The sequence below is a fragment of the Corvus moneduloides genome, chromosome 1, assembly GCF_009650955.1.
Source record: "Corvus moneduloides isolate bCorMon1 chromosome 1, bCorMon1.pri, whole genome shotgun sequence".
Classification (NCBI taxonomy): domain Eukaryota; kingdom Metazoa; phylum Chordata; class Aves; order Passeriformes; family Corvidae; genus Corvus; species Corvus moneduloides.
This window is the reverse complement of record NC_045476.1, coordinates 32544075-32566822: the sequence shown is the minus strand read 5'-3', so window position 1 is coordinate 32566822 and position 22748 is coordinate 32544075. Positions and strand designations below refer to the sequence as shown.

The 22748-nt window shown below is 35.9% G+C and overlaps 1 protein-coding gene across 34 annotated transcripts in view; it reads left to right on the top strand.

Annotated features, from left to right (window-relative positions):
• Window positions 1–22748, top strand: part of CLASP2 (cytoplasmic linker associated protein 2) — a 507179-nt gene that overhangs the window by 462968 nt on the left and 21463 nt on the right. For 4 of the 34 annotated variants that reach the window (XM_032104212.1, XM_032104185.1, XM_032104165.1 and 1 more), the window contains 12 exons: window positions 859–885; window positions 2813–2983; window positions 3885–3992; window positions 7704–7766; window positions 8433–8539; window positions 11879–11902; window positions 12361–12605; window positions 13176–13239; window positions 15437–15439; window positions 18381–18544; window positions 19226–19304; window positions 19462–19512. In XM_032104212.1, coding sequence (XP_031960103.1) covers window positions 859–885; window positions 2813–2983; window positions 3885–3992; window positions 7704–7766; window positions 8433–8539; window positions 11879–11902; window positions 12361–12605; window positions 13176–13239; window positions 15437–15439; window positions 18381–18544; window positions 19226–19304; window positions 19462–19512 — 1106 coding nt within the window. The remainder of the gene's footprint in view (window positions 1–858; window positions 886–2812; window positions 2984–3884; window positions 3993–7703; window positions 7767–8432; window positions 8540–11878; window positions 11903–12360; window positions 12606–13175; window positions 13240–15436; window positions 15440–18380; window positions 18545–19225; window positions 19305–19461; window positions 19513–22748) is intronic. The other 30 variants (XM_032104303.1, XM_032104360.1, XM_032104342.1 and 27 more) reach the window with 22 other exon arrangements.

The window sequence follows — 22748 nt, the reverse complement described above, 5'->3', positions numbered from 1 at the left end:
ACCACTGTAGCACAGATGCTTTTGTTAATTTTTGGGTTACAGCTATCTTTTGTTCAAAAATTGTGAAAGACTTGCAAATTTGAAATTTGAAAAAATATTTTTTTAGGGTTTCGAAAGCCCTTTACTCTTCCTCTTCTATTTTTAAATTAACATAAAGTAAATGCCTCATTATTTTATTCTTACCTATGGAAAAAAATGGTTACATTTTTTTCCTCTTCTTTCCAGTTTGGTTGTTGGGTGATTCAACAGGGTCTGCTAAAATTGCATTACAGTCATCATTCAGAGAATTTCTGAATGGAAACAAATTCTTACTTTTATTCAAGATTACTTTTATAGAGGAAAACATTAAATTCTATGCAAGTCTTTTCAGTTGTGCCATTGTGAATTTGGTTTTTTTGTTTTGGTCATCCACCGCACCTGCAGCTCAGTTCCTTTACTGTTGTGTCTCAAAAAAAAAAAAGTTTTGATCTTGTGTGTAATTTTTGTTCAGCTGTTGAAATTCTTGAGCCTTTTTGGCGATGTAATATTCTTTTCAAGTAATATGCAGGCTACAGTTTCATGCTTAATGGAAATTTAATTCTTCAGCATTGAGTTGTTGATTAGAAAGCTGAAGAATTGTAATTTGCTTGTGCAGCTTTGCTTCATCTGCTTTGTACATAGCATCTGAGTTTAATTCTTCAATTGTGGAAGCTACTTAATAGCACTGCTTTAGCATAACCCCCTTGTGGCTTTTTTTCCTGTGTGAAATGACTAAAGCTTTCTTATTTCCATTTGCCATTCATTTTTTAATCTGCTCTGCTCCCTCCCTCTTCATGGATTATAAATCCCTACCCTAATCCTGCCTTTACACTTGTTCAGGATCACAGTCTGCTAACCCCATTGGTGGTAAGAGTCTACAGAATTCGTGTACATATCATTGTTTGATCACCTGTTTGACATACCTCATTTAAGGACCCTATTCAGCAGAAATTCTGGCTGGCTTTTTTCATATGCTGCACATAACTTGGGTGTAATCTTTATGTAGAAAGCAGGAGAGATGGGAAGTGTTTATCATTTTGCAATAGTGACTTCGTCATCTTTCTTTGATCATTCAGTTCACTTAGATCTGCTGACCAGAGTATGTCAGTGCTGTTATTAGCATAGTATTTTCAGGATATTTAGCTACATTCAGTTAATTTACAGTGCAGTGGAACACTTTGCAGGTCAGACTATAGAAAGAGTAAATAAAATATTAGAACGAGAGGTTGCATTTCTTCTGAATATTCTGAGAAGAGTAAGTTTTTTCATGTTTCCGACCTATTGAAGAAAATCTACAAGTCTCCAGCACAGTGAAACCTTTTACAGTATTTTTATTATTTTAAAGAGATACAAAACAGGAAGAAAGCATAGTAATATCAGGTCTCAATTGAAATACCCTGATATGAAGAAACTGCCAAACTCTTAATTTTTGCAGACCACAGCAGCTTTATAGGATTTTTTATTCTTTTGTTGCTATAGAAGTTGTGCTTGTTTTTTTCCAGGCTGTGTAATACTTTATTTATCATTTCTGCTGAATAGGTCCATAGTTTGGAAAAGGGATTTTGGTAAATAATCATTTCAAGTTTGAATTCAAACAATGAATCTCAAAGTATATGCATGGTACATTGTTTTAGATTTCTCTCTTCCACCCAGCATATATTTTATTTTGTTTGGGATTTTGTTTCTTTTCACATATAGTCAAGCTTTAGTCAACTTGTATCTTTTTTCAGTGTGCCTCATAAGAAGTAACCCATGAAATTCACTTGGAAAGTTGCATGTTGTCTGTAAATCTGATAGCATCACTGTGGTCATACAGTTACCTGATTGTATTTTAAAGATTAATGAAGGGTTCAAACGTATGTAATTAATCTTCGGTTGAAATTCTGTTTTGCTTTTTATTTGGTCAAATTTCTTGAATTCTACAGCTGGAAACAATATATTAATATCAGCTGGTGATATAAATCAGTTACATCTAGGGAATAATGAATTCCTTGTTAGGACTTAGAACTTAAATGTTCTGTAACTGAAATATCAAAATTAAAGATAAGTGACCACAGTTTCTGGTAGTGATACAGTACCTTGAACTTCTGTAGTACTTAGTAATACACAGTTTTAATTAGCAGAAACATAAGACACTTAAATATGTCTTAATCAATTTTTTAGCTTCTTTAAAACTAACTGAAGATTTTCTGTAATTTGTGGGGTAACCTCCACAGAAATGTACATGGATATTGTAATTATCTTCAGTCACATTTTATTTAGTGTCAGAACAGTGCTTGAAGACCCCATGCTTTTAAAAGCAAGGGAGAAGAGTTTAAGTGTTAGGAAAACCACATTATTTAATTATAGCATTGATTACATTGGAAGAGCTGGGTAATTATGAAATCTTAGTTTAAAGTTGCTCCCTTTAGCTTTCTAAGAGGTTGGTTTGTTTGTTTTTCTTCATTAATAGAAAATGTGATTAGTGAGACCAGGTAGCTCAAAAAAAACCAGACACAGCAGTGTTCATGTTAGGGACCATGGAACTCTTGACAAAGTCCAGAAATAATAACTGCGGTTTCTTGAGCTTATATAGCATCAAGTGCTTCCTTGCATTGATAATTTTAACTACCTTGTATGTAGTACTGTAAGAACTCGGACCAAGGCATTCTATTTCATGATTTTACCGTGTAAGTTTTTCCTGATCATTTCAATCTACCACCACCCTCCTACTAACTTTCAGGTATTATTTTCTTTTTAACCATGATTGTTTATTGACTGTGTTGTTACTAATATTTATTCATTCTGCCTTCAGCTGGTAGTAGATCTGGGTCTCCTGGAAGAGTTTTGACAACAACCACACTTTCCACTATGAACACAGGAGTTCAGAGAGTGTTGGTGAATCCTGCAGCTGCACAAAAGCGGAGCAAAATCCCACGAAGTCAGGGATGCAGTAGAGAAGCTAGTCCTTCTAGGCTGTCAGTAGGTAAGAATCACCAAATAACTCTTGATTTCTTTATAGCCCTTCTTACTTTAAGTGCAAGATATCTACAGCTGGTATTTAGTTATAGGTGGATGAAAAAAAACAGAATACATCCTGATAATTTAAAATGTGGCTGTTTTCTCTAGTCTTGGATAGACAGTTTTTTTACATTGAAGCTGAAACTTGGAAGTTTTTCTTGTCAGAATGTAGTAGTTGTTCTTTTCCTCGCCTCCCTGTCTTCCTTCTCTTTTTTCACTTCACACCCAAAATACCCATATCCATTGAATGAAAGTGTGATACCATTTTGAAAATATGTTCTTCATTACTTCATGTCTTCTGTGTATGTGTGCGCATGTGTATAATGCTGTGATGCTAAAATGAAAGTTACATGTCTTCAACCTCACAGTATAATCTGATTACACTTTACTGCAAACAATGTTATTGAAAAAATCTGTTGATTTTAATGGTATTGATGCTGTTCCTTGTTAATATTTTTGATTTTTTTCTTAGCTGCATAATTTTTTTATTTTCCTTCTTTAGAAAGCTGGTGGGTTTTTCATTGGCACTACTATTGATTAATTTGATCTTGAGCACAAATTCTGCATCATTACTCAGTGTTGCTTGTTTTTCTCCATCCTTTCCAAAAGGTCTCAACCATTCCGTGAAGAGTTAGTAAATTTCCATTTTAAGCTGTACAAAGAAATAATTTCATTCAGCTGGCTACACTTAGAGTAATCCAGCACAATCAAGAAAGTCTGTAGTAAAGGTTATGACATAATCATCAATATCTTTTCTTAGAATGCGTCTTTGATCTTACTGCGAAAGAGAATTGCATTAAAACTGCAACTTTTTTATGTCTTCTCCCTTCTGTGCTGCTGTTTGTCTGCACCCTGAATCATACTAGCGCGAGGCAGCCGCATTCCTCGGCCTAGTGTGAGTCAGGGCTGCAGTCGGGAGGCCAGCCGTGAAAGTAGCAGGGACACGAGCCCTGTCCGCTCTTTCCCGCCCCTTGGTAAGTACTCGGAGCCCCTTGTCGTGCATGGCTGTCCCTGCCCTTCCTTATGTGCGCCTAACGAATCCATGCCTCCTTCATTTAGCTTCTAGCTGGCCACCGTGCTCTCCCTTCCTTTGGCTCTCTCCCCACTTACCCCGATGGAGAATTGACCAACGTGTGAATGGGTTGCACACAGGAAAAATACACACTTTGCTAGTGTTAGTCTGAAGGAAGTCTAGGAAGGTGTGTGCTGCACAGTATCTAGGTGCCATTTTGAAAAGGCACTCCTGGTTTTGGATATTTTTTCGAAATTGCGTGTTTCTCTTTCCGTTGCAGCACTCATTGCTTGGGTACTTGAGTGCAGTGTCAGCTGTTACTTGAAATTTTTCTACCTAGTCAATGAATCATTTTAGTGTGTAAGAAGAAAACACACCTAATTATGTCCCCATTGCTATATGGCCAGCAGCTTATTGGTCTGATACAAATTGTGAGATTTGGCAAGACAAAAAACAGATTGATGATCTGTTTCTGAGATGTCAATGAGACATAAGAATATTAGTTTGTAATGACTTTAACATGTTGTTGGTTAAGGATTAGGGAAGGTTCTCATCTCCATTTATCCATGTCAAGGTTACTACAAGTTGATAGTAAATTTTGCTTGAAGTGCTTTTACGTGTTGGGTTTGTGGATTGGGGGTTTTTTCTGACTGTTTGGTAATGCCAAACTCTGTGCAATTGTATCTGAAACAGATCTCTTTCTAGTGTTACCTTTGTCTGAAGTAGTCTGCAGTATATATCCTCCTTATTTGGTTTGTTCAGTGTAGCTTACAGTTAAGGACTTTATAATAGTAGCTGTTAAAGCTAGTCTGAAAATAGTAAATCCCTGGTTTCTATCTCAAATTGAGGCACCCAGCTGTACTCCTAATTAGCACTGGACATACGTTGTGGTCTGTTAGGGCTTCCCGCCAGCCGTGGTTTAATTGGGAGAGTACAGATTCATTGAATGAAAGCTGTTTCAATGACTAAGGCTAGTTTGCCCAGATGCTGTTTAATTGGGAAATGATAGTAAAAGTAGATGTTATGCAGGATACATTAGGAAACCTGTATCTTTTTTTCTAAAACGCAGCTGGAAGATTGTGTTGAAGTACACACGTACCTTCTGTTCTTTTAAAAAACAGGGTGTTTTGCAGAACTCTTTGTGCTTGTTTTGCTGCCTTGCAGCTTGATTTGAACTGCATGCGTGCAAGATCAGATTTACACTTTGTAATTGGTCAAATGCTTGCTATCTTAAGAAGTCTGTATTAAGGCAGAACCACGAGATGTGTTGCTGAGATAGATGCCACTGGAGGTTTTATTTTTGTTGATGTAGTTCAGTTTTATAATTCAGGTATCAAAACAACTACCTATACTAGTGAAATAGGTAGAATCGTCTGATAGCACAGACAATGCAAAGTAACATCCAGCATTGTTTAAAAAAAAAATAAGGCAATTATACCTGGAATAAATGGAGATTCCTTTTAGTATGACTATTTGAATGATTTAAAATGTCATTCATTGTTTTGTTGGTACAAGTGAAAGATGAAATAAGGCAAATTCAGCTCTCTGTAGCTAGAGACAGTTTGACATGGGGATGGAAGAGGGGAATGTAACTTGTGTTGCCTCTCATTCTCAGCACAGAAATTTTTGCTTATGAACACAAAATAAAATGGATTTTATCCCCCTTTAGGGTATAAAATGACCTAAATGCTACATAATTGCTTCACTGTATACGCTGATAGGAAGTGTTTATGTAATATCACATCTCAGTATAATGTTATAAACTGGGAGATAAGAGCCACTAAGAAGCAAGTGATTGTTAATTTATATAGAAGTGTCTATTTTTGTTAAATATAGTTAATATTAATTAACTATCAGACTAACATAATGTCCCCATTTTAGCTAAGAAATTATCTTATTGTGAGTCCATTTAAAGTCTTATTTTGATTCATCCTTTAAAAAAATGAAAATGCAAAAGTAAATACTTGACAATTTCTGCAATTTGAGGGGTACAAAGAATATTCTTGAAAATATGTTTTGGAATGAGGTATGTTTCACCCAGTATATAGTGCTCTTTTTCACTGTCTTAAAAGCTTGTCCAGCATATTTCAAAATTTCCAATGTATATAGGGGCAGGAGTCATTTCAACTTTCTTGCCTAAAGTTTGAGTTTTTAATTTTCGGTTGTACCTTTAATTTTCAGGGCTCGTTGATGGAAAGTAACAGAAAGCTTTATCCCATTAATGCTTGTACTTAAAGAGCTGTCAGCTGTGATGTCTATGGTGTGACATCCTTGGTACTGTCTCCTTTTCCATGCTGAGACACACTTTCTAAAGAACCAAGTACTCCACAAAGCATTAGTTCCAAACTAAAATGCCCTAGCCAAACTTCGTCATAACTTTATTTAGTTAGAAATAAAGTACATCACCGTACCTTATGAAGGGAGTAAAGAACTTAATGTGGAAAGACACAGTGTTGTTTCTGGGATCTTTACAGGACTTAGGATCATTGTGGAGTGCACTCAGGTTAAAAGATGCTTCCCAAAATGTCACTTGGTCCATGTCATCATTACATGATTCGAATCAGACTCTTAAATGGTCTTTGTTAATCAGAGAAAAGGACGATTAATTTGATTCCTGGTTTCTGTTTATGCTACTTTATATATCCAAAAGGTGTAAAGTATTTGCATTTACAGTTATTTATTAAATCATAAGATCATATCTGGGGTTTATGCCACTATGGGTGGACATTTGGATTCAAGTTAAAATTTTCAGTTATGTGTGATAGCATTCTGACTTAAGTGAACTGAAGAAAGAAGTTGAATTGTTTAAAAACACATTTAATTTAAAAATTGCTTGTTTTAAGAAAGAAAATACAAGCAATGGTGAGTCAACTTCTTCTGAATCACTAGAAAACCAGTTTTATGCAAGTGCTATAAAGAGAGGCCACTCAGTTTTATTCAGAAATCCTTAAGGGTCTTTGATGTCTGCTTTCCATAACTTTAAAGAACCATAATGAGTTGTAGTAACTAACATGTGTTTCAGTTTCACATTTTATTTATTTAAATAAAAGAATAAGTATGTGAATTATTACTTGCATTGCCTTATATTAAACTTTTAATTATAACTGGATAATTCTAACTTTCATTTACATAGTGGTAAGTTTTAACTGAGGTTGAGTTGTCTGCAACATAGGCAAGAATTCAGATGTGTACAAATTGTCAGCTGCCAGCACAGTGGGTTCGTGCGGGAGGCACTTTGTGCAGATAATGTTTGATATGTAAGCTCTGGCTCTGACTTGAGCACACAGAATTTAGTTAAGTCTACAATGCAAGACCAGTGTCAGTGCACTGATAACTCTTTAGGTATTTATGGTTATTCTGTTTGTGTGTGACTGTGTGCATGTGTGTCTATGCACCTTTTCTTCTTTGAACTTAAATTTACTTGCTTTTACCCTGCTCTTAATCTTTTAAATTAAAAAAAAAAATTATGCATGAAATGTCCAGTGTACATAAATGTATAATTATATTCTGTATAATCAAAGAACTTCCCTGAAGATTTTTGCTTCTGTTTAATGCTCAGTTTCTTGTGCTTAAGCTGAATCTTTTTGATAAATACTCTCGTTCATCTGAGTAGCTACTGCAGCACTTCGATTCCGTGGTCATAGATAGGGTTTATTTAATCCTGTTATTGCAGCTTCCAGACATCACTCCAGATCCACTGGTGCCCTCTACGCTCCTGATGCTTATGGGGCCACAGGTGAAGGATGAGTACCCTTTGCTGTCATCTGTGCAGTCATCCTGGATTTTTTTTTCCCCACCCACTTGGTTATTCTCATAGTTCAGTTTTAGAAAGTATTATTTATATTAATTTGAGTTTTGTGGTTTTAATAATCCAGATAGATGTGTTTATGTTGCTAGATTTTGTCTCCACCCTCATCCTCTAATGTTAATCCTTTTTTTCCTTAACAACATTTTTTTACTTGCAGAAGAAGTTTTTTTAGTTTTCCTTTTTTTTAGTATTTGTAGAGAATTCTTTATGCATGTAGTTTTCTAATCAACAGTCTCAATAGCCTTCCTATTGTATTTGCTTTCTTTCTAAATGAAAACAAAAACCCAAAATGAAGAAGACATTAATTAAAAAAAAAAACAACAAAACTTCTTTCAAATAAAACCATTGGTTTTTTCCATGTGATATTGAAACAGAATGCTTGTAGGTGACTGGTTTTTTACTTGAATTCTTAATTCTGTCTGTACCACTAAAGACTTCAGAATGAAAATGGTTTTTTTATCCACGACATAATTTATTAAAAATGTTAAGCAAATGCTTTTCTTCTGCTTGGGTTTTTATAAGTGAGTGTGATATTTACGTCCTAGCTTTCTATTCTGATTGAATTCTTTGTATTTCTTTTTGTTGTTGTAACAGGTACTGGCTTTGGAATTAGTCAGTCGAGTAGATTGTCATCATCAGTCAGTGCTATGCGAGTTCTGAACACAGGTTCTGACGTGGAAGAGGCAGTAGCAGATGCTTTGGTAAGAGTCTCACACTTAGCTCGTGTAGGCTCTTAAAGTGTTCGGTACCTGTACATTAAATATGCAGAAGAACTTGTCATTTGTTATTTTATTGGCTTCTTGGAAAAAAGAAACTGAGTTGTTGGAGCTGCAAGTATTGGAATTTTCATTCCCTACAGAGGTTTTAACTTTTGAGAGACGTGCTTTTTTCCGTGGCAGACAGGAAATAGTCTTTGACTGTAGTGTTGCAGTGGCCCAAAGAGCTGCTTGAGCAGGTAGAACTAACCAGGAGTTTCTCACAACAGCCAGAAAAACTTCAGGGTAGGTTGAAGGCTTGTTAGAGCTGGGAATGATGACAGCTAAAGCCCTCTGCTTACCTTAAGCCTAGGTGCCTTTTAAAATTCTTCTGTCTGACAGCAGGTGAGATTGATGCTGAAGAGAGAAACTGATGACTGGGCAGCCAAGTCCCACACAGCCACTCGCTCACTCCCCCATCTGTGGGGTGAGGGAGAGAATCGGGAGGGTAAAAGCCAGAAAACTTGTGGGTTGAGATAAAGACAGTTTAATATGGAAAGCAAAATCCATCCACAGAGGCAGAGCAAAACAAGGAATTGATGCAGTGCTTCCCATGGGCAGGCAGGTGTTCATCCATCCCCAGGAGAGCAGGGCCCCATCACACACAACGGTGACTTGGGAAGACAAACACCATCACTCCAAATATCCTCCCATTCCTCCTTCTTCCCCCCACTTTATGCACTCAGCATAATGTCAGGTGGCCTGGAATGTCCCTTTGGTCACTTTGGATCACCTGTGCTGGCTGTGTCTCCTCCCAGCCTCCCACACACCCTGAACTTCCTGGCCAGCATGGCAGTAGGAAAAGCAGAAAAGGCCCTGGCTCTGTGTGAGCCCTGCTCAGCAATAACAAAACCTCTCTGTGCTATCAACCCTGTGTTCAGCACAAATCCAAAACACAGCCCCACACCGGCCACTGTGAACATTAACTCTACCCCAGCCAAAACCAACCCAGCAGGTAGCATCTCGTAAGTATAGGGGTTTTTTTTTCAAAATGTTACACTAAGTTAAAACTAGTTATGCCCTTCTCTTTCTTAAGCTATACAGTTCTTTAAAAGGGTGGCTTTGGCTCCTCTACCTTCCTGTCCCAGTTAGCCAAACTGAACACATCATGTATTTTGCTACTCTGACATTTACATCAGCAAGCTGAAATCCTCAGTTAATTTAAAATACTGATGTCATGAATCAGATACATTTTTATAAATTATTGTATACTTATTTGCATGTCATTAAATACTTGTAAGTACCTGTTTTCTAGTTACCAGAATGCTTTAAAGAAATGGTTATTTCTCTGGTTTAAGAAAAACTGTTATTTTGAAAGTTAGTAAAAAAATACAAATTAGACTCTAAAAAGATAATTACAGACATATAACTGAATAGAGAGGAAAAAAATTTCAAAATCTGAAGAACTCTGTCATATCTTAGTATGACTATTGATTTCTTGGTTAATACTTTTTTCTTGTCATATTAGTTTAAAATTTGTGTGCCTTGACTGGCATAGAGATCGGAATATCTGTGAAATCTTGCCAAAGTGGTCGTGGTGAAGTTGAGTGCATTTTCCCCTGTCTGTTATTAGAAACTTGAAAAAGTTTTCAGCATTGGTGGTGAATGCTGGTTTATAAACTGGAAGTCAGTCTGGATTTTGGAATAGGGAACAATAGAAAAAACAGTCCATGGAACATAGAAATTTTCTGGCTATAACTGGAAAGCCTGTGCTGTAGTCTTCACACAGAGTGCTTCACAAAGAGTATCTTTAGTACTTTATCAGACTCCTAGCTTATTCAAATTTAGCAGGGCAAAGTGTGTAGTAAGAATAGAAGTTGAGGAGAAGGTCATGTTTCCAATGACTGCTCTTGAGGCTTGAATGTGTCCCTCTATGTTGAAGCAATAAAGTTTCTTCACAGAAACTAGCTTGCATTACCTGGATCCAAAATATCATGATGCTTCTAGAAACGTTAGAGGAAAATCAGTTTGTATACTTTAACTAGAGTCTGACATTATAAAAAAGGATCAAGAACTGCAGCATTTTATTATTGTAGTACTTGCATGCCTGATTCCTTGCCATGCTCTGAGTGGTACAGGTTGTCCTGTGCAAAAGGCTCCATTTAGATGAAAATCTGGTTTTAAACACCCTTGTTGTTTTATCGTAGATGGAAGAGTCGCACTCATAATGGTATTTTTAAAAGGTAGAATGTAGAGTCCTGACATGTAGTATAAATAAAAAAATGAAAATATTCCAGATTGTGTTACTATTTTTTATTTTATAAAAAGTACTCGACTGATTTTAGTGGTGCTTAAGCCAAAGAGGTGTCAGTCTTCTGCCTAAGATCTGTTTTGAATATTGCTGCATAAAATGCAGCAATAATGGGAATCTTTACATATTTTATGTCTTTTACTTTAGTACAATCCTTGGCATTTCAGATTCATTTATTGAAGAATCTTTTTTTTTTCCTTATGGTGTCTCTTTTCCAAAACACTTAATGTCTCTGTGATTTTTCCCTTCAGTTATTCTCTTACACATGTATGTGTGCTCGTTCTGTTGACCATAAGCCTGCTTATTGCTTGTTGTATTGATTAGTTTGTGATTAGTATTGTGATATCCTTTAAGTTAATCTGTGGTTAAAATGAGAACCCTGTGCAAATGGCAGTGGTAATTAAGGGGAAAATGATCACTTGTACTACTGCTTCTTTAAGTATGTAACAAAACTGAATTTTTAAATGCTAACTTCAAGTCCAAAATTTGAATGGCAAGAGCTATTCTGCAGAGGTGTGTGGTTTTCGTCATTTTAGGTTAAATAGCTTTTTTTACCCCTCTGACATTTGGTTATGTTGTGTTTTGTTTTGTTTGCTTGTTTTTGTTTTTAGGGTATTTGGGATATTGCATTATGTAATCAGTTTTTTTGTAGAACATTGACTGCAATTGTTGCAATGACAAAATTTAGATATTAAAGTTAAATAGTGCAGCTCAAGGTTTTGTACTTAGATAACAATTGACTGCATGTGTTAAGTCTTCATGCTCAAATATCACTGCAAAAGACACAAAGATTTTGACAGAGAAGTCTTTGTGACCAACCTGCCCATGATATGTAATATTTCCCTGAAATGAAAGCTTAGCAAAGTACTTCTTGACAATGTGTGATGTGCTGATCAGACACAGAGAGCTAAGAACAAAATTTACAGTAAGACTGTATGTTATCCAGTGGCAGGGAGTTTACTACTCACAGTGCTGCTATGCCTTACCTTCCTGTTCTCAATTTCTGTTTCTTTTCAATAATTTACTGCTAACAGCTCTTAGGAGACATACGGACTAAGGTATAGAAACTATTTTTCTTCTTCAATAGTTTAATATTTTGCTATTAACATGTTTGATATAAAATGAGTTAAAATGTCAAAATACATTTAGATCTTCAATTCTTATATTCTGTAATGTATATAAAGCTATGAAGTGAAATAACTAACTTGCAACAGTCTTTTGTCACCCTGTTATGCAATTTTATGGGTTCTTGCAAGAAAACCTTAAGTTAAATATTTCATCAAATGTATGTCTTCTCTGCATTTGCTTTGGGTTTATATTTGGAGTACTATGTAAGCCATACTTTAAAATATTTTCATTAACTTGGTTTGACCTGCTGAATGGTTGGAGCCATTTGTCACTGCAGGGAGTAGGGGTCACACCAGTTATTTAAACTGTTGGTCTTTCGACCCATTATGGGCATGTTACGTTCTCTCTCTGAGAATCAGTGCTGATCTTCGGTGTCTCTGTACAATAGAAGAAGCCCGTGCGAAGAAGATACGAATCATATGGGATGTACTCAGATGATGATGCCAACAGTGATGCATCAAGTGCCTGTTCAGAAAGGTCCTACAGCTCCAGGAATGGGAGCATACCGACATACATGAGGCAGACAGAAGATGTGGCTGAAGTCCTGAACCGCTGTGCCAGCACCAACTGGTCAGAGAGGAAAGAAGGCCTTCTAGGCCTGCAGAACTTACTGAAGAACCAGAGAACTCTAAGGTAGGATGACATCTTAATAAGGAAGGCATTTTGCTTCAAAGTTGTTGAGGGGTGGAGGGAGAGGGAAAGCAGGGTGTCTCTTTGAAAGTAAGATGGGGGAAGGAATAAGGAAGCTTTTCTCACTTCTGGCAACTAGTGTATATTTCTATACTAGTGTACGTAGTGAATCCAAACTTGAGAATTCTTGCAATACAGAAGGTTCATAAGATGCTTCCATTTGCTATCAATAGAAGGCCTTTTTTTGTTATTATTACTGTAATTTTGGGGTATTTATTCAGAAGAAATGGTTTACTACTCATTACTAAGAACACCTTTTTCGTTACCTGCTCTGTTACAAAAGTATGGTATAATGTATGAGACAGTTTAAAGAGACATTTCTAGGTTTTAAAGTCTCCTTTTAGACAAAAGCTATTACATTTTTACCCATGTCTTAAACAAAATGGTTTCCACTACTTTATTTGCTAGATTATTTGAGTCAATATTTACACTTGATTTCACTGATTGCTATGCATTAGTGTTCTAGCAGAGCTAGCAAGGGAGTTGACTGATGTATTGTTTTCACTTTGGCAGTCGTGTTGAGTTGAAAAGATTGTGTGAGATCTTCACAAGAATGTTTGCTGATCCTCACAGTAAGGTACGTTTAGGTTTTTCTTATTTTCAGTAAATGTCTGAAAACATAAATTAATAGAAAGGCAGTTATGGTAAATTATGTCAGTGATATTTGCACATGTAAAATTTCACAAGCAAAAGCAGTTAATGGTATCAGATTTCAACTCCTTTAATTTGGAGTTTCGAACAAGATAATTTTTCCCATTTTTCTGCAGCATCGTTGAAATAAAATGAAGATAAACGTCATATAAAATGCACTGAAGTAGTCCAGCAGTTCGTACTCAAAATTTGTGTTTTTAAGAAGTCATTGTTTACAGAGGCCACTTCAAGACAAGTATAGATTTTCTCTCAATTAGAAAGAAAAGTCTCTGCAGTAATTTAAGTTGCAGAGGAAGTTGTCTGACTAAATCATACGTAATCGGATAAACTATGCCAAATGTGTACTTATTTGTTTTCCAGGATATTTTGTATTATCATAGCTGATGATGTCTTCCATGAATGTCATAGATAGGTCTGGCAGTTCAGACTGGTGAATAATTTTTACATCATTTTTTAATATTCCATGAGGAGACTGTACTTTGGTATAAAAGAAGATGTGATGTTTTATTCAGTTTTACTTAGGTAAAGACTCAGTGTGGCTGATATAACAAGGAAAATAATGCTTTCTGTTTTCTAAGGCCATTAAAATCCTTTTAAGTGAGTTGCTTTACATGATAGTGTTTTTACAGTGTTTGTGGGAGGTGGTTTACTAGTACAGCTTGATTAAATGTCGCAATTTCTCATAGCAGAAGGAGTGCAGGTAAGTAAGTAGCCTAATAAATGTGATAATGTAAAAAAAAAAAAGTAACTTCGTATTGTATTTAATTATAGGCTTGTTTGGAAGAAATAGTATCTTTTATATTGAGTATAACATATCCCACTTCGTGTCCATATTTCGGAATTGATAAAACTATAACTCAGATAAATTCAGAGCAGGCTGTTATTTCAGAAGTATTGACTTCTCCCAGAAGAATCCTGAAAAACTACTTTGTTTATGCAATACATTTTACGTATTTTTAAGTCTTCCTTGTTGCTGCAATTGAAAATTAAATTCAGAGTGATTAGAAGTCTTGACAAGTTAACTTAGTGTTCATCTGTCCTCTTTATTTTTCCTGTTGGAAAAAGTGACTTAGCTCCTATCTCTGACACCATGTATTTTGGAAGTAACTTGCATTGCAGACAGCAACATGGTATTAAAGTTGATCACACACTGCAGAAATCCAGAAGAAAAGACTAAACCAAGCAGTTAAAAAGAAGAAAACATTGCATAAAAAGAAAAGTCAAAGTAGAGGAAAGAATATTAAATGTTGAAATATTGCTGGAATATTTACTTTTTAAGTAAAGTAATGACAAAATTCTGAATAGCAGGTTGGTTTAATTGTGCTTGTTCTGTGTTAGTGGTGCAGCATATATGTCAGAGCCACTTTGGAGATTTTTGTGTCGCATGGGAGCCAGGGAAGGATAATGCAAATGTTCCAAACTTTAGTTGTATGTGTCAGAAGAGCATTTTACCTCTTAAATAAGCCTTTAAGAATGTTACATTGAGTTGTTCGGGCTGATTGTTCTGTTTACTGGCCACTGTGATATGGAACAATGGAGCTTCAAGTTTAAAAATTTGGCGTGTGTTGTAACATGTGGTACAGCTGTTCCAGTCACTGAAGCCTTGCCTGCTTTTTGGTGTTGCAAAACTATTAATAGTCATCAATATGTTATCAGGAGAACCCTTTAAGTATTAAGAATTCATTATTTTTTTTTAATGACATATGTCTACATAAATCTCATCTTAGACTCTACTCAAGTGTCTGTAGGAATTATTCTGGCATCACTTTTGTGGGTTTTTTTTAATGTTTACTTTAACATGGTATCTGGATGCAGGAAGTTACACAGAATAAGAGAACAATAATATTTGGAGGAGGAAGTGGGAGAATGACATACCAAAAAGGACATGCCAAGTGCTTATTTTAAAAATACACTGAGTATCCCAATAAAATTACTAAATTTGTCATAAAAGTTTCGAAATACCTTTTTTGTTTTATTTTGGTTTATATTCCATACAGGAACTTCGTATCGATGGCCACTAATTTGTGTGTTTTTATCTTTTTCCCTTTTTTGTTGTTTTGTTTTGTTTTGTTCTGTTTTTGTTTCGTTTTGCATGCTGTCCCCTGTGTTGGAACTCTCTTTAGAGAGTAAGTTGGTTCAATATTTGTTGGAAGCCTAACCTTACTTGCATGAATGTGCAATTAACCCTTTTTCTCTATTTTTCTTCCCCAAAGAGTTCATGCAGTGTCAAGCCTTTTGCAATCATAAAATGCTATAAACAATTAGTAAACTGTGTGGTAAAGTTTCGAGATGTGCTTTATCTACTAATTAACTGACATTGTTTGGTTATGCATTCCTGCTTTATATTGTGGTGGTTGGCACATCTGAAATAATTCACTTTAGAGGTAGATGACTTATAATTATTTTCATATCTGTTTATTTTTTTCCACTGTCAAATTGTTAAAAACTTCAACTTTAGATGGCTGGTTTCAGAATTTTAGTTTGTGTCATAAAAACTGAAACTGCAATTTTTGCAGTATCCACATACATTGTTCAACATATAGGTGGTTGAGTTCCATTTTCCATTCCAAATTCATCCTTTACCTTAAATGCTCTTTCAGCCTTCTTAAATTCTTCATGCTGAGACAAAATTACATGTTTAGTATTTTTTTTTTAAACCCAACAAAACTACTGAGCTTGTTTGAGTTTTCTGTAGACATTCTCTGTGGTAAATCTAAAATCAAAGCAAGCTTGAAAACAAAGCTGAGTCCTCAGTTACATGTACTTTTAACAGCTAAAATGTCAGCACAGAGTCTTTAGAGTATTTTTGCCATAGTGAATCCTAATTCACTTTATAATGATTTCAGTTTAAGCCACTTTATGTCTTTGAAGTGTCATAAGAAGTCCATATTACTCCATCAAGTAAGAGCTTGTAACCACTTTGTTCAGCCTACATGTTTTAATGGAAAAGCCATGTGTGTCAGTGTCTGCAAAGTCAGAGAAGCAGGTACAGGTTTAAATTCTGCTGAGCTGCGTAGTTCAGTTTGAAGGATTTTGTGAGACACCCCCCCCCCCCATACACACAATGTAATCTTTATAGCACCAGAATTTTTTGTTTGTTCATTTGCCTGAGTATATTTTCTCCTTACTTTAGAGCTGTGAAAGCCAAAGACTTCATATTACAGTACAGAAAGTACATACTGGTTTGGTTTTGCCTCTGTCTTATAACTGTGACTACTGCTTGTGAATCCACAGAATGATGTATTGTTTCAGTTTAGCCTGAGACAGGAGATGTTTCCAGTCCTGAGCATTAAAAATCTTGTCCCACTACTGGCAGGGTAATTTTGAAACCTCAGACTTGAATACAGATCTACACAGCACATAATTTGGCAATTTTTTCCCCCAATTTTTAATGTAATTTGCCCCAAAAGGGAAGTTAATTAAAGTTGCTAATCTTGATGGGCTTTACATTGAATAGAGAATTGTATTGTTTTGTTGCTAACACAGATTTTCAGTATTTAAGATGTCTGTTAAAAATTTTTCCCAAGTCTCGAGTAGATCCTGAAAGAATAATGAAATACGTGCTTAGAAGGGAACCTCAAGGATCCTCTGGTCCAACCTTTCTTGATAAAATGAATCTGAGTTTTTTATTTCTAGTGTAAATTTGGAGGCACTTCTTTACGAGATACTTGTATGGATTTTTTTCTGCTTTGTGGTGTTAATTTGCTTTCCCTGACTTGATTATCAACATGAAAAGTGATCACTTCCTCAGTGAAGAAGGTGTGCAGCAGCATACACCAACTCCTCCATACTTGCATCAGTGCTATGGAAGAAAGTCTACTTCCATGGCCTAGAGTCTGCAGCCATGTGAGGTGTGATCACAGTTTGGGATCATCCACTCTCACAAAAGCAGAATTTGGCCTAATGACAAACCAGGTCAGCTGCAGGAGGATGTGGGGTTCCAATCCTTGCTCTGCATCAGCCACTCCTAACCTTGCACCCATGTCATAAATACTCAGGAGGCAATATCTGCCCAACCCTCTTTGCATCACAGCAATACTTCTGTACCCAGTCCTGTGCTGGACCGTGTGTCAGTTGTGAAGGAAGCATTTTCAGCCCAAACACCCATTTTTCTTGTCAGGGAAACAGGAAGCCCATGGGCCACACAAGTATAGAGCATATCCATCCTGATTTCACTCTTAGGTCTGGAAAAAACTTTAAATTAATGAGCTATATTAAAAGAGCTGTTTAAACAGCAATTTTTGTCTATTTGTCACACCCTCCTTGACACCTTCCCTCCAAAAAGCCCTTCTTCCTGGTGTGAGTCCGATAAAAACTACATTGTTTTGGTTCTTTTGGGATTGGTTTTTTTTTCTTACCGAATGCAGTCTTTTCAACATTATTTGTTGAAAAGAAGACAATGGATATTGTGTTTTCCAAAAAAATGAAAGTACTTCTGTGTTTTAAACACCTGCCAGTCTGAAATGTATTGTGGCTTTTTTCCCTACTATCGTGAATAATTTTGTGTTGGGATACCTGCAATAGTAGAAGAAGCTTGTTCTGTTCCACAAGTATTTTATGTAAAGGAATTGGCCAGCTCTCATGATTTTGCAGTATTTATTCATGCAGATATTTACAATTAATATTTTGCTTAAGAATTGTAGCAGCTTTTTTGGTTTTAAAGAGAAAGCAGTTTTGTAGTCTTTGAGGAATACGTCAAATCAACTTAATGATAGAGCTTGAAAGGGTAAAAATTTAAGTTTTACTGGAAAAATTGAGGTTGCGCCAGCCATCACAGTAAGCATTCCTTTTCTTGACGAAACTGCATGGAATACCTAATTGTCAAACTTCTACAGAAGTCGGCTAACATTTCCAATGTACTCTTATATCAAAATTCAATGAAAAAGCAAGGCAGATTTCTTTCTTTTCCTTTTTTTTCTTTCTTTTTTTCCTGCTTGGCTGCACAGCACTGCCTTTCTCTGCCTCTGATTCCCTTACTGCTTTCTTCGTTTGTAAGTTCGGCATATGTCAGTGTCGCTTCCTGTTTTGCCCCATCCTACCCTCTTTCCATCTTCTTCTGCCTTTTAGGTGTTCAGTATGTTTTTGGAGACACTGGTCGACTTCATCCAGGTCCATAAAGAAGACCTGCAGGACTGGCTGTTTGTACTGCTGACACAGTTGTTGAAAAAAATGGGTGCTGACTTGCTTGGGTCTGTACAAGCAAAAGTTCAGAAGGCACTTGATGTCACAAGGTAATGAGCTGTAAAAAGTAACAATATAGTTGTTAACTGTATCCAGGTTTTTTGCTGCTTTTCTTTTTTTGGTGTGCTGTTTGTTGTCCAGAAAAATGCACAGCTCATAACAGATCTTGAAACTTTAGTAAACCCTGTTGCTTCAGCATTTTGGTTTCATAAAATGACTCTTAATTGAAAGGGTTTGAGTCCTCTGGGCTGAACATTAGTATGGTACTACTTATCTGATTCTGAAATATGCATTTGAGCCATGTATGTTTGTTGTCTCACCTTGTGTTCAGTGATGTAGAAATTGTGTTTGAACTTCTTTATTTTGTTGTAAAAGTTTCACTGGAATATTCATCTCTGTGTCAGCATAACTTTTTAAAGAGTTATGGTAATAATTAATTTGCTTTTTGTCTTCCCTTCCTTCTACCCAGAGTTCACTAATAGCCTGATTTAGAATCGAAATTCTAGCATATCATTATTGTATCATTCCGCATTATTGTATCATTCCGCATTACTTGCATTATCTATTCTAGCTATAATTGTTTCATGGCAGGAATTCCTTAAATCTTATCCTTAACATGCTAGGCAAATGTTTCTGAAAGGTCAGGTACAGTAGCAACTGGTAGCAATTGCCTCTCAACAGTTGGTACAAGAAAATTTAATGTAACATAACATTATTTTGTTTGTTTACAGGGAATCTTTTCCAAATGATCTCCAGTTCAGTATTTTAATGAGATTTACTGTTGACCAGACCCAAACACCTAGCCTGAAGGTAAGACTTTTTAGGCTTGCTTTGCAAGCAGAAGTCTTCATTAATAGAAATTTGCTTGTCTTAATTTTTGAATTTGGATTGTTATTTTTGTTTTGTGTAAAAACAAAGAAAAAAAAAAGGTTTTCAATTAGTGGATTTTGTTTTTGTAAACTTTCAGACAGTCAAGCCAGCACTGCAGGACCAGCTTCGCTCTTTTTGGAGCTCAAAGGTTTTTGTCTGAATTACTGTCTTTATTCTTAACCCCATATGAAACTCTTACAGTGTTATCAATAATTTTTATTTGAATGCATTGTATGCTGCTACTAACCTTTGCGGGAAACTTTAAGCATGCAGATGCTCAGTTTTAAAAATGACACTAGTATGAAAATGTTTGCTGCAAGAGAGATCTAATAAAAACACAGTACAGTAAAAATGAGCAACAAAAATGTGGCTGCCTAACATCAAGCTGGTTATGCAAACTCACTCTATCAAGTCTTTTCTAATTTTATGTTTGTGATTTCCCATACTTTTTTTCCTAGTTCATATATATTTTTTTCCTGTGTCCAGCCTGATAGGCCTTGAGTTATTTTAAATTACTCTAATATTAATATGAACTTGAGTTACTATATTAAAAATCGGCTATTTCTGTGGTACACTTCACTTCTCTGAAAGCAGTGTGTAGCTTTATAATTACACACGTTTTCATATACGACTTTGTAGTCCATAAACCTGCCAGCATATCTGAAAAATAAAAATGTATTCTGTAGTACATTTGCAGTTCTAAAGAGTGCTGATTTTAGAATAAATGCATCAAATCATAAGAAGATTTATAAGTGATGTGAATGGGGAAATAACAAGCATATGATAACTGGCATCTTCTGCTCTGTCCTGCACGAAATATTTTTACACAGTTTGATACTGCACAAGAATATGACTTTTCCCAAGTGATGTTGAACCTAAAGTCACATGAATATGCCTTTTTTGTCTACAATACAGTAAAACTTACATTTTTAAGCTTTTGAGGACAGTTGATACGTTGACCACTGTTGCTTCGTAGAGCTGTGTTAAAAAGGGACTGCTGTCATTTATTGAAGACAGCAAATGAGGTAGTAAAAATCAGTTTGTTGTTTAAATGAATCCTTGGAACAAATTGAGATTGGTTTTATTTCACTTGGTTTTCCTCCCCAGGAAGGTGAATTTGATGGTTGAGATGTTCCTTTTTCCATACAGTAGTATAGCTGGTAAAGGCATATCAAGCACATTTCAAAGCTGAGAGCGTAGATTTGGAATGAGACATGGACTCCTACTAGGCTGAGTTGGGGCTAAGTTCAAGATTATTCCCTAAATGCACTAGAAGGAATTAAGAAGTATTAAACACTTGATGGGAAGGCATTCTGAAAATAATTTTGAGAGAGAATTCTGAAATCAAGACGTTGGTAAAAGTTGCCTCCCTAGAAGAACACCTGTTAGTTTGAAGCAAAATTAAGAGTATTGAGAATGAATATTTGCGACAGTAATGTATGTAACTGTTTAACAGAAGGTAAGCTTGTTTTCCAGAAGAAAGTGAAATCTACCCTCTACTTCCTTTATATGTGGTAGCTACAACTTCAGGATTCAGACAGTGAAGTTATTGCCCACAGATCACAGAAGTATCTATTTAATATCCATGCTATTGAGTATTTTGCCTAAATCCCATCTTCAGTGCACCCAGTCTAACAGAATAATTGATAATCCTAAAGGGCTACTCCAGTTCTTGAAATCTTAAGCTTTTGTTCTTTGATAAATTATTATCTCATTGCTTTTGTTCTAGGAATACTGAGGAACAGCATTCACTGTGACAAAAAAATCAGAGAAGGGGTTTTCAGCATCCCTAAAGATGGTCAGATAGCAGGAGGGATGGTAGATCAGAAATTTGAGCCACCTAACAATTCCGTTCTACAAACTACTTTTTCTCCTGGTTTTCACATGATAGTAGTAAATAATCATGATCCTTTGGAGTAAACTGTCATTGCCATTCTTACACTTAGAAAGACAGCTAAGTCTCAGGCAATAAAACTTGAGCTTTTAGAGTGGCCACAGAGGTGGATTTGGATAGCTGGGCAGTAAGAAGACCAGCCATAGAGAAGACAGAATTCTGCTGACCTAATCCATGGAGGATGCAGCGTAGTGTATTGTGCTGTATCTGCCTTACTTCTGTCATTTTACACTTGGGTGTAGTGAATTGCAGAGACTCAATTTAGAGGTGCCAGATGAATGTGTCTGTTTTGGTCAAATGTTTGGATGGGCCGTAGCAGTCAGATGTTCTAGGTGGGACATAATCTATTTAGCTTATTTTTGCAGGTGCAGAACATACAGTTTGCTAAGGATGGATATTGTCCTGAAATACACTTCCAATCATCACTTCATTTTTCTTGAGTTTCATATCAAATGGCTCAGCCTCAGTGAGGAATTGATTTAAGCATTGTGACCAAAGTTTCTGAATCCTTCTTTACTTTGAAAATACTGATTTGTTGACAAAGATTTTTGCCACAGTTGATCAGAAGATTTTTTTATTTTTATTCTAAGTCAATATTAAAATTTCTGGATTAAAAAACCGCAGATTCGCAACAAAGAGAAAGCCCTCCAAAATTTATGTTTAGGGTACATTTTAGTCATTTGGTTATATAATGGCATAGGCAATCCCTCCTAAGTATCCAGTAACTTAGACACCTGGGATGTGGCAGTCTGCAAGTCACTTCAGGTGATTGCTTATATTCAGTCAGAGTAAGGCAGAGTACCATCTCTCATATCGCAGAAAGCCACTGTAAGAGGTTTAAACCAGACTGGTTTCTGGTTTAAGTAAAAACACCTTCTCTAGATTCCATTCTTTTTCTTTCCCTGTTACACGAAATGTTTCTGTTCTCTTACCTTGATGCAGCAAAAGAAACCCTGTACATCTCAGATTTTTCACAGGACAGGAAAACAACTTGCCCTCTGGTACTGACTGTGTAGCATCCTTACAGTACTACCTGAATCTCTAGAGGTAGCTGCACATACTTTTGTGCCAGAATTCCTTGTTTCAGTACATGGAGAAGATGTTTATGAAGCACTTTAATCCTGTTTATGTATAATCTTTGGGTTTTTTAAGTCACAGTGCTAACTGTGGCTTGATCTGTGTTCCAGCCGACTTACTACAGGAGTGCTGTTCTTAAGCAAAATGCCTGTCCATGTTATATGCTGCACAGGAAGAATGCCCCAGTGCTTATAATCTAGCAAAAGTGCAATAAATTCAACCTAGAAGGGTACAAAGAAAGTCAAGACAGTATTAAAAGACTTCATAAGAGGTTTCAACTTAAAAGCAAATATTCATTGTAAGAATTCTGGAGATGCTTTCATTGCAAACCAAAAATTTTTCTCTCAGAAAGATCAAATGGATTGTTGAAGAGATTAAATAGATTGTCGAAGATGTTAGCCTTTTTATTTCTA